The following is a 19,137-nucleotide window of genomic DNA, read 5'->3' on the forward strand; positions in this document are numbered from 1 at the left end:
CCTACACATTCTTCTGCATCTGTCTGCAGTCGCTGTCTGGATACATGCAATGCATATGAACTTAAATAAACTACCCACCATAGACGTATGAGTTTTTGTTTATTTCTGTCCAGAGCTTTCTATTCACCTACTCTTCTAAATCAACCATTAATTTCTCTATCGTCCTAGTGGATGCTGGGGTTCCTGAAAGGACCATGGGGAATAGCGGCTCCGCAGGAGACAGGGCACAAAAGTAAAGCTTTCCGATCAGGTGGTGTGCACTGGCTCCTCCCCCTATGACCCTCCTCCAAGCCAGTTAGATTTTTGTGCCCGGCCGAGAAGGGTGCAATTCTAGGTGGCTCTCCTAAAGAGCTGCTTAGAGAAAGTTTAGCTTAGGTTTTTTATTTTACAGTGAGTCCTGCTGGCAACAGGATCACTGCAACGAGGGACAGAGGGGAGAAGAAGTGAACTCACCTGCGTGCAGGATGGATTGGCTTCTTGGCTACTGGACATCAGCTCCAGAGGGACGATCACAGGTACAGCCTGGATGGTCACCGGAGCCGCGCCGCCGGCCCCCTTGCAGATGCTGAAGTAAGAAGAGGTCCAGAATCGGCGGCTGAAGACCCTTGCAGTCTTCTAAAGGTAGCGCACAGCACTGCAGCTGTGCGCCATTTTCCTCTCAGCACACTTCACACGCAGTCACTGAGGGTGCAGGGCGCTGGGGGGGGGCGCCCTGGGAGGCAAATGTAAACCAATATACTGGCTAAAAATACCTCACATATAGCCCCCAGAGGCTATATGGAGATATTTAACCCCTGCCAAACTTCACTAAAGAGCGGGAGACGAGGCCGCCGGAAAAGGGGCGGGGCCTATCTCCTCAGCACACAGCGCCATTTTCTCTCACAGAAAGGCTGGAGAGAAGGCTCCCAGGCTCTCCCCTGCACTGCACTACAGAAACAGGGTTTAAACAGAGAGGGGGGGCACTAATTGGCGATATAAATATCTATATAAAGATGCTATTAGGGAGAAACACTTATATAAGGTTGTCCCTATATAAAATTATAGCGTTTTTGGTGTGTGCTGGCAAACTCTCCCTCTGTCTCTCCAAAGGGCTAGTGGGTCCTGTCCTCTATCAGAGCATTCCCTGTGTGTGTGCTGTGTGTCGGTACGTGTGTGTCGACATGTAGGAGGACGATGTTGGTGAGGAGGCGGAGCAATTGCCTGTAATGGTGATGTCACTCTCTAGGGAGTCGACACCGGAATGGATGGCTTATTTAGGGAATTACGTGATAATGTCAACACGCTGCAAGGTCGGTTGACGACATGAGACGGCCGACAAACAATTAGTACCGGTCCAGACGTCTCAAAAACACCGTCAGGGGTTTTAAAACGCCCGTTTACTTTAGTCGGTCGACACAGACAGGGACACTGAATCCAGTGTCGACGGTGAATAAACAAACGTATTCCTTATTAGGGCCACACGTTAAAGGCAATGAAGGAGGTGTTACATATTTCTGATACTACAAGTACCACAAAAGAGGGTATTATGTGGGATGTGAAAAAACTACCATAGTTTTTCCTGAATCAGATAAATTAAATAAAGTGTGTGATGATGCGTGGGTTCCCCCCGATAGAAAATTATGGGCGGTATACCCTTTCCCGCCAGAAGTTAGGGCGCGTTGGGAAACACCCCTTAGGGTGGATAAGGCGCTCACACGCTTATCAAAACAAGTGGCGGTACCGTCTATAGATAGGGCCGTCCTCAAGGACCAGCTGACGGGAGGCTGGAAAATATCATAAAAAGTATATACACACATACTGGTGTTATACTGCGACCAGCGATCGCCTCAGCCTGGATGTGCAGAGCTGGGGTGGCTTGGTCGGATTCCCTGACTAAAAATATTGATACCCTTGACAGGGACAGTATTTTATTGACTATAGAGCATTTAAAGGATGCATTTCTATATATGCGAGATGCACAGAGGGATATTTGCACTCTGGCATCAAGAGTAAGTGCGATGTCCATATCTGCCAGAAGATGTTTATGGACACGACAGTGGTCAGGTGATGCAGATTCCAAACGGCACAAAGGTGTATTGCCGTATAAAGGAAGAGGAGTTATTTGGGGTCGGTCCATCGGACCTGGTGGCCACGGCAACTGCTGGAAAATCCACCGTTTTTACCCTAAGTCACATCTCTGCAGAAAAAGACACCGTCTTTTCAGCCTCAATCCTTTCGTCCCTATAAGATCATATCTGCCCAGGGATAGAGGAAAGGGAAGAAGACTGCAGCAGGCAGCCCATTCCCAGGAACAGAAGCGTTCCACCGCTTCTGACAAGTTCTCAGCATGGCGCTGAGACCGTACAGGACCCCTGGATCCTACAAGTAGTATCCCAGGGGTACAGATTGGAATGTCGAGACGTTTCCCCTTCGCAGGCTCCTGAAGTCTGCTTTACCAAGGTCTCCCTCCGACAAGGAGGCAGTATGGGAAAAAATTCACAAGCTGTATTCCCAGCAGGTGATAATTAAATTACCCCTCCTACTACAAGAAAGGGGTATTGTTCCACACTATATTGTGGTACTGAAGCCAGAAGGCTAGGTGAGACTTATTCTAAAAATTTTTTTTGAACACTTACAAAGGTTCAAATCAAGATGGAGTCACTCAGAGCAGTGATAACGAACCAGGAAGAAGGGGACTATATAGTGTCCCGGGACATCAGGGATGCTTACCTCTATGTCCCAAATTTGCCCTTCTCACTAAGGGTACCTCAGGTTCGTGGTGCAGAACTGTCACTATCCGTTTCAGACGCTGCCGTTTGGATTGTCCACGGCACCCCGGGTCTTTACCAAGGTAATGGCCGAAATGATGATTCTTCTTCGAAGAAAAGGCGTCTTAATTATCCCTTACTTGGACGATCTCCTGATAAGGGCATAGTCCAGGGAACAGTTGGAGGTCGGAGTAGCACTATCTCGGATACTGCTACAACAGCACGGGTGGATTCTAAATATTCCAAAATCGCAGCTGATCCCGACGACACGTCTGCTGTGCCTAGGGATGATTCTGGACACAGTCCAGAAAAAGGTGTTTCTCCCGGAAGAGAAAGCCAGGGAGTTATCCGAACTAGTCAGGAACCTCCTAAAAACAGTGCATCATTGCACAAGGGTCCTGGTAAAAATGGTGGCTTCCTACGAAGCAATTCCATTCGGCAGATTTCACGCAAGAACTTTTCAGTGGGATCTGCTGGACAAATGGTCCGGATCGCATCTTCAGATGCATCAGCGGATAACCCTATATCCAAGGACAAGGGTGTCTCTCCTGTGGTGGTTATAGAGTGCTCATCTTCTAGAGGGCCGCAGATTCGGCATTCAGGATTGGATGCTGGTGACCACGGAGCCCAGCCCGAGAGGCTGGGGAGCAGTCACACAAGGAAAAAATTTCCAGGGAGTGTGATCAAGTCTGGAGACTTTTCTCCACATAAATATACTGGAGCTAAGGGTAAATTTATAATGCTCTAAGCTTAGCAAGACCTCTGCTTCAAGGTCAGCCGGTATTGTTCCATTGGGAAAAACATCACGGCAGTCGCCCACGTAAACAGACAGGGCGACACAAGAAGCAGGAGGGCAATGGCAAAAACTGCAAGGACTTTTCGCTGGGCGGAAAATCATGTGATAGCACTGTCAGCAGTGTTTCATCCCGGGAATGGAAACTGGGAAGCAGACTTCCTCAGCAGGCACGACCTCCACCCGGGAGAGTGGAAACTTCATCGGGAAGTTTTTTCCACATGATTGTAAACCGTTGGGAAATACCAAAGGTGGACATGATGGCGTCCCGTCTGAACAAAAAACGGGACAGGTATTGCGCCAGGTGAAGAGACCCTCAGGCAATAGCTGTGGACGTTCTGGTAACACCGTGGGTGTACCAGTCGGTGTATGTGTTCCCTCCTCTGCTTCTCATACCTAAGGTGCTGAGAATTATAAGACGTAGAGGAGTAAGAACTATACTCATGGCTCCGGATTGGCCAAGAAGGACTTGGTACCCGGAACCTCAAGAGATGCTTACAGAGGTCTTATGGCCTCTGCCGCTAAGAAGGGACTTGCTTCAGCAAGTACCATGTCTGTTCCAAGACTTACCGCAGCTGCGTTTGTCGGCATGGCGGTGGAAAGCCGGATCCTAAGGGAAAAAGGCATTCCGGAAGAGGTCATTCCTACCCTGGTCAAAGCCAGAAAGGAGGTGACCGCACAACATTATCACCACATGTGGCGAAAATATGTTGCGTGGTGTGAGGCCAGGAAGGCCCCACAAAGAAATTTCAACTCTGTCGTTTCCTGCATTTCCTGCAAACAGGAGTGTCTATGGGCCTCAAATTGGGGTCCATTAAGGTTCAAATTTCGGCCCTGTCGATTTTCTTCCAGAAAGAATTGGCTTCAGTTCCTGAAGTCCAGAAGTTTGTCAAGGGAGTATTGCATATACAACCCCCTTTTGTGCCTCCAGTGGCACTGTGGGATCTCAACGTAGTTCTGGGATTCCTCAAATCACATTGGTTTAAAACCAGTCAAATCTGTGGATTTGAAGCATCTCACATGAAAAGTGACCATGCTCTTGGCCCTGGCCTGGACCAGGCGAGTGTCAAATTGGTGGTTTTTTTCTCAAAAAAGCCCATATCTGTTTGTCCATTCGGACAGGGCAGAGCTGCGGACTCGTCCCCAGTTCTCTCCCTAAGGTGGTGTCAGTGTTTCACCTGAACCAGCTTATTGTGGTGCCTTGCACCTACTAGGGACTTGGAGGACTCCAAGTTGCTAGATGTTGTCAGGGCCCTGAAAATATGTTCCAGGACGGCTGGAGTCAGGAAAACTGACTTGCTGTTATCCTGTATGCACCCAACAAACTGGGTGCTCTTGCTTCTGAGCAGACTATTGCTAGTTGGATGTGTAATACAATTCAGCTTGCACATTCTGTGGCAGGCCTGCCACAGCCAAAATATGTAAATGCCCATTCCACAAGGAAGGTGGGCTCATCTTGGGCGGCTGCCCGAGGGGTCTCGGCTTTACAACTTTGCCGAGCAGCTACTTGGTCAGGGGCAAACACGTTTGCTAAATTCTACAAATTTGATACCCTGGCTGAGGACCTGGAGTTCTCTCATTCGGTGCTGCAGAGTCATCCGCACTCTCCCGCCCGTTTGGGAGCTTTGGTATAATCCCCATGGTCCTTTCAGGAACCCCAGCATCCACTAGGACGATAGAGAAAATAAGAATTTACTTACCGATAATTCTATTTCTCGGAGTCCGTAGTGGATGCTGGGCGCCCATCCCAAGTGCGGATTATCTGCAATACTTGTACATAGTTACAAAAATCGGGTTATTATTGTTGTGAGCCATCTTTTCAGAGGCTCCGCTGTTATCATACTGTTAACTGGGTTTAGATCACAAGTTGTACGGTGTGATTGGTGTGGCTGGTATGAGTCTTACCCGGGATTCAAAATTCCTCCCTTATTGTGTACGCTCGTCCGGGCACAGTACCTAACTGGCTTGGAGGAGGGTCATAGGGGGAGGAGCCAGTGCACACCACCTGATCGGAAAGCTTTACTTTTGTGCCCTGTCTCCTGCGGAGCCGCTATTCCCCATGGTCCTTTCAGGAACCCCAGCATCCACTACGGACTCCGAGAAATAGAATTATCGGTAAGTAAATTCTTATTTTTTCACCAATTTCCCATTGAGATAGTACACTATTCTGTATTTAGCTGTAGATACATGACCCTCTCCACGTCAGGTGATACTGGAGTTATGTACGTAGTATAACTAGTAGATTCCCCATTAGTAATCAAGGATTTTGAGAAATTGATTGCGCTATAGAGCCCTAAAGGGATAAAGTATACTCCAACCCCCCGATTGACTGAATCCCAGATCATAGGTTTAAATGCTGCAGGGAAGCTTGTCTATTGGGGTTATGATTTTTTGTGGAATCAGGTTGAAAACTCCAGGACATTCAATCAGAGGGGATGCATTTACCATCCTGGCTTTCTGGATATCAGCGGTCATATGACAAACGCCAGATTTCCGACAGTACATGGGAGACTGCTGCCGGAAGACCTACAGCCACCATCCTGAAGGTAAGTATCGGGTAACTTTTAGGGTTAGAGTCCGGGAGGGTTAGGCAACTTGGTGGGTGTTTAGCCCTGGCCACCACCTCCGGAGGATTAGGGTAATAATAATTACCCCCTCCGATGTTGGGATGTTCAATGCCTGGACGCCGGTGTTGGTCATGTGACCGCCTGCATCTCGACAACAGGGATATCGTACTGAATCCACTGAGAGAAGCTTTTTTCCTTATGTCGTCCAGCATTTGCGGTCTTTAGACAGGGTTATTTAGTCCTATGTTGTTTATACTGGCTAAGAATTAGCCAAGACTGACCTTTTAATCCTAGCTCCACTATTTATTTAGTCTTGAGGGCAACTCTTACTCCAGCCCATTTCCCAACATGAGTTAAAATCTAATCTTTTAATACCTTTGAAAGACTGACCCGGAAATCTGTACACCTCCAGCATGTGGAAGATTAAGGCCCTGATATCCTGTCAAATGTTTTCTCGGCAACAAGGCCAGAGATTGTTGTCCTGCATCTGTTGTTCATTGTCTGGTGGTTCAGAATGAACCCAACCATGGCTTCTCTAACACAACCATATCTAGTTAGAGAAGCCATGCAAGAGGACTACGGTATTTAGAATTTTTAGCCATCATTGGAGTTTGAGGTCTGTATTCAAAATGGAAGTGAGACGACACTTTGCACAATTTGTAATGTCTTTATAGGCATGGCAGTCACTGTAATATCAACTCTTGTAGCGTCTGAGTGTAATGTTTTGTGGCCAGAATATGGTGAAATAGTTGTGCAAGAGGGGAAGTCAGGATGGAGGCAGGTTTCAAGTATGACTTGGGGATGCCGTCTGGTCCCTGAGCTTTAGACTTTTTTTTTTGTGACTAAAGAACATAAATTTATCATGAACCAGTCATGAACACAAAGATATAACTTATGTGTAACTATACCAAAAAGGCTAGAGAACCTCCTACATATATATTCTCCGTTCTTCACAGCATCCGCTAATTGTGAAATAATATTGTAGCCTATTTGTCAAAGAGCTTTGTCCTTCATAAATTAAGATGACATTTCATGTGGGAGGCTTAGACATGCCTTATCTTGGAGATGAGACAACACCCCTTATTGGCTGTCTAGCTATTAACTTATTTGCAGGGTTTTCTTTTAACAAAGTCGCAGTTGGGTCATGGTGATTGTTTGTTTTTTGTTTTTTATTATTAATTTTGATCAAGCCAGGGAATTGTATTTTCTTGTGGTTTCTGTCTCTATTACATACAGCAGTTTCACCAGAAAACTGTTGTTACAAATTTGTAGGCCATTTAATTTCACCCCATGTCTCTTGTACCCCTTTCACACCGCCAATGCCGGATCCCACCCGGGAATTGGAAACGGGTCCTTCCTAGGTGGGATCTGGCATTGGACGCTACTGCTGGCTTCCCCGACCCGGCAATATGGTGAGGGGCGGAGCCGGCAGTGGGAGCGGAGGCGGTTCTTGGAGATGAGAACATCTCTGCGCCATCTCTTCCTGTTGTAGAGAACGGTTCCCGGGTCACATTGACCGTTTACGCTGCCACTGACCTGGTATTTAACCCGGGAATAACACTGCTTTATTCCCGGGCTGAATTACCGGGTCAGACGACCCGGGATTTCAATTATGGTGCTTTCACACCGCACACCGACCCGGCAATATGCCGGGTCGATACCGGGTCATTTGTGTCGTCTGAAAGGGGTATTACATTAATCCAAAGGCAATAAATAAAATAAATCCCATGCGGTTGCAGATTGAGAGCCCAGGTTTACACTTATTACTGTTATTGATTACTTTAAAGAAAAATACATGCTGTAAGGCAGTAATGGGCAACAGGTGGTCCCGGAGTCCTTCACCTGCAACCCCCCCCCACCCCCTTCCCCATCCACTGCTTCCCTTCTTTTTGCCCCTTCTGTCCTTTTCTCAGCCTTATTGTACATCATATTGAAATTATAGATCTGAATGTTATAAATTGTAGCACTTCTTAGTCCTACATTAAAATGCATGCTTAAGTAATTGTAGTGTATAGTCTGAGTAAGTGTATACTTATTACTGAGATGAAGTGTATCAGGTTGCCTGTCACTGCTTTAAGAGGATAAACACACACTAAAGGTAAACACTTGCTACTATATATACTGGTACAAAGGTTGTGAAACTGTGCTTGTGGTATTACAGCACAGTGGCTCTATCCACCTTACATGGGTTGGTAATATAATAGAGAAAACTTTCTAGTAGAACAAATACTAGTGGTACAGCTCTCTGACCATACAACATACATGTTAATGTGTTAGGCATTATTGATCTATATGAGGTTTCTGTTTCCCTTTATAATCTATTTTTATTAAAGATCTTAAACTGTTTGGTTTATATTAATAGCAATATTAATGTTACATGACTAATCTTCAATTCACCTGTGATGGAAGAAATGTGAGTTATTTTGTTTCTTGTTCTTTAGGCACTATGTAGTTCGAGGGCCCGAGATGACCCCTTATGAAGGTAAGCTGAAGACTGTTAGGTGTGGTGTCTGTTTTCTTGTTTAAAGTGTGCACTCATCTAAGGCAAACCTGTAGCCTTGTAACTACAGTGGTGCTTGAAAATTTGTGAAGCCTTCAGAACTTTCTATATTTCTGCTGACATTTGTCCTAAAACTCCCTCAGAGAATTAGATGTGCTCATTAATTTTTATAGAGAGCGATTATATATGTCAATAGGTACCGGCTCTCCCATCAGCTGGCAATACCGCGCCGGGTGCCCAGTGGCGCTGGCATGGACATCACTGACGTCATCATTGTGCTCCCATCACCAAGGCAACAGATAAACAAACATTGGCTGTATGTAATTTAAACCCCACTCTGTAAGGAATCAAACATGTCCGTTAAACACATGTATGGATACATAACTGCTTATTATATAACCCATAGATTTATACTGTAAACTGCACAAATGTATATAGTGCATACAAATGGTTACCTCAAACTAGTATAAGCACACATAAAGGCATCGCTATACCAAACAGAAGCATAATTATACCAAACCGTTCAAACCCAAGTACTCATTTAGACCTCGCGGGGACACTGTGTCCAATCGCTGAATCCATTGAGTCTCCAATTGCAATAACCTAAGACCTCTATTACCCCCTCTAAGGGACGGCTGGACCTGGTCAATCATCCTATATCTCAGGGACGTAAGTTGATGTCGAGCAATGGCAAAGTGCCGTGCCACTGGTTGGTCACTTTTACCAGAGGCGATGGCTGACCTGTGGGCTGTCATACGCTCCTTAAACGCCCTCTCCGTTTTGCGTATGTATGACAGCCCACAGGGGCATATCCACTGATAGACCACAAACCGCGAGCTGCATATAAGTCGATATCTATTATGGTAAGTTTTGCCAGTGTGTGGATGCTGAAACGTACTTCCTGTGATCAGGCACTGACAGGTCGTACAGGTACACTTGAAACAACCTTTTCTCCCCCCAAATACAGAGGATTGTAGTACTGGGTTATAAACATCAGATTTAACTAATATCCCGTAAATTTCTTGGACATTTATAGCAAGGCATCAGCCTAGTGTGTTCCAACTGTAACTCTGGGTCTGATTGAATCAAATGCCAGTGTTTTTTAGCTGACCCTCGAATAGAGTTACTATTAGAATGGAAACTATTCACCCATGGTATAACCATGTATCGATGCTTATTTTTCTCGATCTAATGCCATCACCTTGCTTTTAGCCTGATTTAACAAAGAAGGACAATATCCTCGAATCAAGAATTTTTGGGACATTTGTTCAATATGATTCAGAGCCAGCTCTGGATCTGAAGTGATCTGCTTGGCTCGCAAAAATTGTGAGTAAGGTAACCCACGTTTGAGGGGCATAGATGGATAGATAGATAGATGGATAGATAAAAGGGGGGATAGGGGTACGGCGACTAAGTGTAGTTTAAAATCATAAGACTATTAAGTTGTAAAAAAGCCAGCATATGTGTAAAAATTAATACAATTTTAATGAGAGTAACAGACAAAAAAGTAATATTTCTCTAACGTCCTAAGTGGATGCTGGGGACTCCGTAAGGACCATGGGGAATAGCGGCTCCGCAGGAGACTGGGCACATCTAAAGAAAGCTTTAGGACTATCTGGTGTGCACTGGCCCCTCCCCCTATGACCCTCCTCCAAGCCTCAGTTAGATCTTTGTGCCCGAACGAGAAGAGTGCACACTAGGGGCTCTCCTGAGCTTCTTAGTGAAAGTTTTAGTTTAGGTTTTTTATTTTCAGTGAGACCTGCTGGCAACAGGCTCACTGCATCGAGGGACTAAGGGGAGAAGAAGCGAACTCACCTGCGTGCAGAGTGGATTGGGCGTCTTAGGCTACTGGACATTAGCTCCAGAGGGACGATCACAGGCCCAGCCATGGATGGGTCCCAGAGCCGCGCCGCCGGCCCCCTTACAGAGCCAGAAGGCAGAAGAGGTCCTGTCAATCGGCGGCAGAAGACGTCCTGTCTTCAACAAGGTAGCGCACAGCACTGCAGCTGTGCGCCATTGCTCCTCAGCACACTTAACACTTCGGTCACTGAGGGTGCAGGGCGCTAGGGGGGGGCGCCCTGAGCAGCAATAAAAACACCTTGGCTGGCGAAAATACATCACATATAGCCCCCAGGGCTATATGGATGAATTTTAACCCCTGCCAGAATCCATAAAAAAGCAGGAGAAAAGTCAGCGAAAAAGGGGCGGAGCCTATCTCCTCAGCACACTGGCGCCATTTTCCCTCACAGCTCCGTTGGAGGGAAGCTCCCCTGGCTCTCCCCTGCAGTCACTACACTACAGAAAGGGTTAAAAAAGAGAGGGGGGGCACTAATTACGCGCAGTATTAAAGATACAGCAGCTATAAGGGGAAAAACACTTATATAAGGTTATCCCTGTATATATATAGCGCTCTGGTGTGTGCTGGCAAACTCTCCCTCTGTCTCCCCAAAGGGCTAGTGGGGTCCTGTCCTCTATCAGAGCATTCCCTGTGTGTGTGCTGTATGTCGGTACGTTTGTGTCGACATGTATGAGGAGAAAAATGATGTGGAGACGGAGCAGATTGCCTGTAATAGTGATGTCACCCCCTAGGGGGTCGACACCTGAGTGGATGAACTGTTGGAAGGAATTACGTGACAGTGTCAGCTCTGTATAAAAGACAGTGGTTGACATGAGACAGCCGGCTACTCAGCTTGTGCCTGTCCAGACGTCTCATAGGCCGTCAGGGGCTCTAAAGCGCCCGTTACCTCAGATGGCAGATATAGACGCCGACACGGATACTGACTCCAGTGTCGACGGTGAAGAGACAAATGTGACTTCCAGTAGGGCCACACGTTACATGATTGAGGCAATGAAAAATGTTTTACACATTTCTGATAATACGAGTACCACCAAAAAGGGGTATTATGTTCGGTGAGGAAAAACTACCTGTAGTTTTCCTGAATCTGAGAAATTAAATGAGGTGTGTGATGATGCGTGGTTTTCCCCCGATAACAACTGATAATTTCTAAAATGTTATTAGCATTACATCCTTTCCCGCCAGAGGTTAGGGTGCGTTGGGAAACACCCCCTAGGGTGGATAAAGCGCTCACACGCTTGTAAGGGCTCTACCCTCTCCTGAGATGGCCGCCCTTAAGGATCCTGCTGATAGAAAGCAGGGGGGTATCCTAAAATGTATTTACACACATACTGGTGTTATACTGCGACCAGCAATCGCCTCAGCCTGGATGTGCAGTGCTGGGTTGGCGTGGTCGGATTCCCTGACTGAAAATATTGATACCCTAGATAGGGACAGTATATTTTTGCCTATAGAGCATTTAAAAGATGCATTTCTATATATGCGTGATGCACAGCGGAATATTTGCCGACTGGCATCAAGGCTAAGTGCGTTGTCCATTTCTACCAGTAGAGGGTTATGGACACGTCAGTGGTCAGGTGATGCGTATTCCAAACGGCATTTGGAAGTATTGCCTTAGTAAGGGGAGGAGTTATTTGGGGTCGGTCTTTCAGACCTGGTGGCCACGGCAACAGCTGGGAAATCCACGTTTGTACCCCAGGTCGCCTCTCAACATGAGAAGACGCCGTATTATCAGGCGCAGTCTTTTCGTGGACAAGCGGGCAAAAGGTTCCTCATTTCTGCCCCGTGACAGAGGGAGAGGAAAAAGGCTGCAGAAATCAGCCAGTTCCCAGGAACAGAAACCCTCTCCCGCCTCTGCCAAGCCCTCAGTATGACGCTGGGGCTTTACAAGCAGAATCAGGCACGGTGGGGGGCCCGTCTCAATGAATTTCAGCGCGCAGTGGGCTCACTCGCAAGTAGACCCCTGGATCCTTCAGGTGATATCTCAGGGGTACAAATTAGAATTCGAGACGTCTCCCCCTCGCCGTTTCCTAAAGTCGGCTTTACCGATGTCTCCTTCTGACAGGGAGACAGTTTTGGAAGCCATTCACAAGCTGTATTCCCAGCAGGTGATAATCAAGGTACCCCTCCTGCAACAGGGAACGGGGTATTATTCCACACTGTTGTGGTACCGAAGCCGGACGGCTCGGTGAGACCGATTCTAAATCTAAAATCTTTGAACACTTACATACAGAGGTTCAAATTCAAGATTGAGTCACTCAGAGCAGTGATTGCGAACCTGGAAGAAGGGGACTACATGATGTCTCGGGACATCAAGGATGCTTACCTTCATGTCAAAATTTACCCTTCTCACCAAGGGTACCTCAGGTTTATGGTACAGAACTGTCACTATCAGTTCAGACGCTGCCGTATGGATGGTCCACGGCACCCCGGGTCTTTACCAAGGTAATGGCCGAAATGATGATATTCCTTCGAAGGAAGGGAATTTTAGTTATCCCTTACTTGGACGATTCCCTGATAAGGGTAAGATCCAGGGAACAGTTGGAGGTCGGTGTAGCACTATCTCAGGTAGTGTTGCGGCAGCACGATTGGATTCTCAATATTCCAAAATCGCAGCTGGTTCCGACGACTTGTCTTCTGTTCCTAGGGATGATCCTGGACACAGTCCAGAAAAAGGTGTTTCTCCCGGAGGAGAAAGCCAGGGAGTTATCCGAGCTAGTCAGGAACCTCCTAAAACCGAGCCAAGTCTCAGTGCATCAATGCACAAGGGTTCTGGGTAAAATGGTGGCTTCCTACGAAGCAATCCCATTCGGCAGATTCCACGCAAGAACTTTCCAGTGGGACCTGCTGGACAAATGGTCCGGGTCGCATCTTCAGATGCATCAGCGGATAACCCTGTCACCAAGGACAAGGGTGTCCCTCCTGTGGTGGTTGCAGAGTGCTCATCTTCTAGAGGGCCGCAGATTCGGCATTCAGGACTGGGTCCTGGTGACCACGGATGCCAGCCTGCGAGGCTGGGGAGCAGTCACACAGGGAAGGAATATCCAGGGCTTATGGTCAAGCCTGGAGACATCACTTCACATAAATATCCTGAAGCTAAGGGCCATTTACAATGCTCTAAGCTTAGCAAGACCTCTGCTTCAAGGTCAGCCGGTGTTGATCCAGTCGGACAACATCACGGCAGTCACCCACGTAAACAGACAGGGTGGCACAAGAAGCAGGAGGGCAATGGCAGAAGCTGCAAGGATTCTTCGCTGGGCGGAAAATCATGTGATAGCACTGTCAGCAGTATTCATTCCGGGAGTGGACAACTGGGAAGCAGACTTCCTCAGCAAGACCTCCACCCGGGAGAGTGGGGACTTCACCCAGAAGTCTTCCACATGATTATAAACCGTTGGGAAAAACTCGACAGGTATTGCGCCAGGTCAAGGGACCCTCAGGCAATAGCTGTAGACGCTCTGGTAACACCGTGGGTGTACCAGTCAGTGTATGTGTTCCCTCCTCTGCCTCTCATACCCAAGGTACTGAGATTGATAAGATGGAGAGGAGTAAGCACTATATTCGTGGCTCCGGATTGGCCAAGAAGGACTTGGTAACTGGAACTTCAAGAGATGCTCACGGAGGATCCGTGGCCTCTACCTCTAAGAAGGGACCTGCTCCACCAAGGACCCTGTCTGTTCCAAGACTTACCGCGGCTGCGTTTGACGGCATGGCGGTTGAACGCCGGATCCTGAAGGAAAAAAGGCATTCCGGATGAAGTCATCCCTATCCTGATCAATGCCAGGAAGGATGTAACCGCAAAACATTATCACCGCATTTGGCGAAAATATGTTGCGTGGTGCGAGGCCAGTAAGGCCCGACGGAGGAAATTCAACTGGGTCGATTCCTACATTTCCTGCAAACAGGAGTGTCTATGGGCCTGAAATTGGGGTCCATTAAGGTTCAAATTTCGGCCCTGTCAATTTTCTTCCAAAAAGAACTAGCTTCAGTCCCTGAAGTTCAGACGTTTGTAAAAGGGGTACTGCATATACAGCCTCCTTTTGTGCCTCCAGTGGCACTTTGGGATCTCAATGTAGTTTTTGGGTTCCAAAAGTCACATTGGTTTGAACCACTTAAATCTGTGGAGTTAAAATATCTCACATGGAAAGTGGTCATGCTGTTGGCCCTGGCCTGGGTCAGGCGCGTGTCAAAATTGGCGGCTTTATCCTGTAAAAGCCCTTATCTGATTTTCCATTCGGACAGGGCGGAATTGAGGACTCGTCCTCAGTTTCTCCCTAAGGTGGTTTCAGCGTTTCACCTGAACCAACCTATTGTGGTGCCTGCGGCTACTAGGGACTTGGAGGACTCCAAGTTGCTAGACGTTGTCAGGGCCCTGAAAATATATGTTTCCAGGACGGCTGGAGTCAGGAAATCTGACTCGCTGTTTATCCTGTATGCACCCAAGAAGCTGGGTGCTCCTGCTTCTAAGCAGACTATTGCTCGTTGGATTTGTAGTACAATTCAGCTTGCACATTCTGTGGCAGGCCTGCCACAGCCAAAAATCTGTAAATGCCCACTCCACAAGGAAGGTGGGCTCATCTTGGGCGGCTGCCCGAGGGGTCTCGGCTTTACAACTTTGCCGAGCAGCTACTTGGTCAGGAGCAAATACGTTTATAAAATTCTACAAAATTGATACCCTGGCTGAGGAGGACCTGGAGTTCTCTCATTTGGTGCTGCAGAGTCATCCGCACTCTCCCGCCCGTTTGGGAGCTTTGGTATAATCCCCATGGTCCTTACGGAGTCCCCAGCATCCACTTAGGACGTTAGAGAAAATAAGAATTTACTTACCGATAATTCTATTTCTCGTAGTCCGTAGTGGATGCTGGGCGCCCAAGTGCGGATTGTCTGCAATACTGGTACATAGTTATTGTTACCAAAAAATCGGGTTATTGCTGTAGTGAGCCATCTTTTCTAGAGGCTCCTCTGTTATCATGCTGTTAACTGGGTTCAGATCACAAGTTGTACGGTGTGATTGGTGTGGCTGGTATGAGTCTTACCCGGGATTCAAAATCCTTCCTTATTGTGTACGCTCGTCCGGGCACAGTATCCTAACTGAGGCTTGGAGGAGGATCATAGGGGGAGGGGCCAGTGCACACCAGATAGTCCTAAAGCTTTCTTTAGATGTGCCCAGTCTCCTGCGGAGCCGCTATTCCCCATGGTCCTTACGGAGTCCCCAGCATCCACTACGGACTACGAGAAATAGAATTATCGGTAAGTAAATTCTTATTTTCTCTAACGTCCTAGTGGATGCTGGGAACTCCGTAAGGACCATGGGGAATAGCGGGCTCCGAAGGAGGCTGGGCACTCTAGAAAGATCTTAGACTACCTGGTGTGCACTGGCTCCACCCACTATGACCCTCCTCCAAGCCTCAGTTAGATTTCGTGCCCGGCCGAGGTTGGATGCACACTAGGGGCTCTCCTGAGCTCTTAGAAAGTTATAGTCTTAGAATTTGTTATTTTCAGTGAGACCTGCTGGCAACAGGCTCACTGCAGCGAGGGACTAAGGGGAGAAGAAGCGAACTCGCCTGCTTGCAGCTGGATTGGGCTTCTTAGGCTACTGGACACCATTAGCTCCAGAGGGATCGACCGCAGGCCCAGCCTTGATGTTCGGTCCCGGAGCCGCGCCGCCGTCCCCCTTACAGAGCCAGAAGCAAGAAGATGGTCCGGAAAATCGGCGGCATGACGACTCTGTCTTCACCAAGGTAGCGCACAGCACTACAGCTGTGCGCCATTGCTCCTCTCACACACTTCACACTCCGGTCACTGAGGGTGCAGGGCGCTGGGGGGGGCGCCCTGAGGCAGCAATAAAAACACCTTGGCTGGCTAAAATACCTCAATATATGGCCCCAGGGGCTATATATGAGGTAAATACCCCTGCCAGAATTCCATAAAAAACGGGAGAATAGGCCGCGAAAAAGGGGCGGAGCCTATCTCCTCAGCACACTGGCGCCATTTTTCCCTCACAGCTCCGCTGGAGGGAAGCTCCCTGGCTCTTCCCTGCACAGTAAGAGGGAAAAGAGAGGGGGGGCATTAAAATTGGCACTGTATACAGTATATTATATAAAAGCTATTAGGGACATAACTCAGTTAGTCCCTGTATATATATAGCGCTCTGGTGTGTGCTGGCATACTCTTACTCTGTCCCCCCAAAGGGCTTTTGTGGGTCCTGTCCTCGTTTAGAGCATTCCCTGTGTGTCTGCGGTGTGTCGGTACGGCTGTGTCGACATGTTGAATGAGGAGGCTTATATGGTGACAGAACAGAGGCCGATATATGTGATGTCGCCCCCTGTGGGGCCGACACCAGAGTGGATGGATAGGTGAAAGGTTTTAACCGACAGTGTCAACTCCTTACATAAAAGGGTGGATGTCGTAACAGCTGTGGGACAGCCGGCTTCGCAGCCCGCGCCTGCCCAGGCGTCTCAAAGGCCATCAGGGGCTCAAAAACGCCCGCTCTCTCAGATGGCAGACACAGATGTCGACACGGAGTCTGACTCCAGTGTCGACAAGGTGGAGACATATACACAATCCACTAGGAACATCCGTGACGTGATCCCGGCAATAAAAAATGTGTTATACATTTCTGACTTTAACCCAAGCACCTCTAAAAATGGGTTTTAGGTTTGGGGAGAAAAAACAGGCAGTGTTTTGTTCCCCCATCAGATGAATAAATGAAGTGTGTGAAAGCGTGGGTTCCCCCGTTAAGAAACTGGTAATTTATAAAAAGTTACTGATGGCGTACCCTTTCCCGCCAGGTGGATAAGTTACGCTGGGAGATATCCCCTAGGGTGGATAAGGCGCTCACACGTTTTTGTCAAAAAAGGTGGCACTGCCGTCTTAGGATACGGCCACTTTAATAGGTACCTGTTGATAAAAAACAGGAGGCTATCCTGAAGTCTGTATTTACACACTCAGGTACTAGACTGAGACCTGCAGATAGTGCTGCTGCAGCGTGGTCGGTGACCCTGTCAAACAGGGATACTAGTTGGCAAACATAAAAACATATTAAAGACGTCGTTTTATATATGGGGGATGCACAGAGGGATATTTTGCCGGCTGGCATCCAAAATAAATGTAATGTCCATTCTGTCAGGCGGGTATTAGAGACCTGTCACTGGACAGGTGATGCTGACTTAAAAAGCGCATAGAGAGCCTTATAAGGGTGAGGAATTATTTGGGGATGGTCTCTGGGACCTCGTATCCACAGCAACTGCTGGGAAGAAATAATTTTACCTCAGGTTTCCTCACAGACAAAGGTACAGTCCTTTCGGCTTCAGAAAAGCAAGCGGGTCAAATGGCGCTTCCTTTCTGTACAGAGACAAGGGTAGAGGGAAAAAAGCTGCACCAGTCAGCCTGTTCCCAGAATCAAGATTCTTCCCCCGCCTCCTGTGAGGCCACACCATGACGCGGGTGCTCCACAGGTGTAGCCAGGTACGGTGGGGGGCCGTCTCAAAAAATTTCAGCAATTAGTGGGCTCGCTCACAGGTGGATCCCTGTTTCTTTCAAGTAGTATTTCAGGGGTACAAGCTGGAATTCGAGATGTCTCCCCCCAGCCGTTTCCTAAAATATGCCTTGCTGACAACTCCCTCAGGCAGGGAGGCTGTGCTAGAGGCAATTAATAAGCAGTATTCCCAGCATGTAATACTCAAGGTGCCCCTACTTCAACAAGGACGGGGTTACTATTCCACACGGGTTGGGGTACCGAAACCGCATGGTTCGGTGTGACCCATTTTATATTTAAAATCCTTGAACACAAAAATTCAAGTTCAAGATGGAATCGCTCAGGGCGGTTATTCCAAGCCTGGACGAGGGGGATTACATGGTATCCTGGGACGTCAAGGATGCTTACCTGCATGTCCCCATTTACCATCCTCGCCAGGAGTACCTCAGATTTGTGGTACAGGATTACCATTACCAAGTCCAGACACTGCCGTTTGGACTGTACATGGCACCGAGGGTGTTTTATCAAGGTAATGGCCGAAATGTTGATACTCCTTCAAAAAAAAAAAAAAAAAAAAAAGGGAGTTGTAATTATCCCGTACTTGGACAATCTCGTTATAAGGGCGAAGTCCAAGGAGCAGTTGGTAGTCGGGGTAGCACTATTTTGGAAAGTGCTACAACAGCATGGTTGGATTCTAAACAGTCCAAAGTCACAGCTGGTTCCTATGACACGTCTACTGTTCCTGGGGATGGTTCTGGACATAAACCAGAAATAGTGTTTCTCCCGGAGGAGAAAGCCAAGGAGTTGTCATCTCTAGTCAGAGACCTCCTGAAGCCAAAATAGGTAGCGGTGCATCATTGCACGCGAGTCCTGGGAAAAATGGTAGCTTCCTACGAAGCAATCCCATTAGGCAGGTTCCATACAAGAACTTTTCAGAGGGACCTGTTGGACAAGTGGTCCGGATCGCATCTTCCGATGCATAGGATGATAACCCTGTCTCCAAGGACCAGGGTATCTCTACTGTGGTGGCTGCAGAGTGCCCGTCTTCAAGAGGGCCGCAGGTTCGGCATACAGGACTAGGTCCTAGTGACCATGGATTCCAGCCTTTGAGGCTGGGAGGCAGTCACACAGGGAAGAAATTTCCAGGGACTTTGGTCAAGTCAGGTTATTTCCCTACACATAAATATTCTGGACCTGA

General features: G+C 47.8%; 1 protein-coding gene across 1 annotated transcript in view; it reads left to right on the forward strand.

Moving 5' to 3' along the window:
* The window catches only part of UBE2J2 (ubiquitin conjugating enzyme E2 J2), a 164,173-nt gene that overhangs the window by 45,394 nt on the left and 99,642 nt on the right, over positions 1-19,137 (forward strand). The window contains exon 3 of the mRNA XM_063943039.1: positions 8,549-8,589. Coding sequence (XP_063799109.1) covers positions 8,549-8,589 — 41 coding nt within the window. The remainder of the gene's footprint in view (positions 1-8,548; positions 8,590-19,137) is intronic.

This window comes from Pseudophryne corroboree, chromosome 10 (assembly GCF_028390025.1).
Source record: "Pseudophryne corroboree isolate aPseCor3 chromosome 10, aPseCor3.hap2, whole genome shotgun sequence".
NCBI lineage: Eukaryota > Metazoa > Chordata > Amphibia > Anura > Myobatrachidae > Pseudophryne > Pseudophryne corroboree.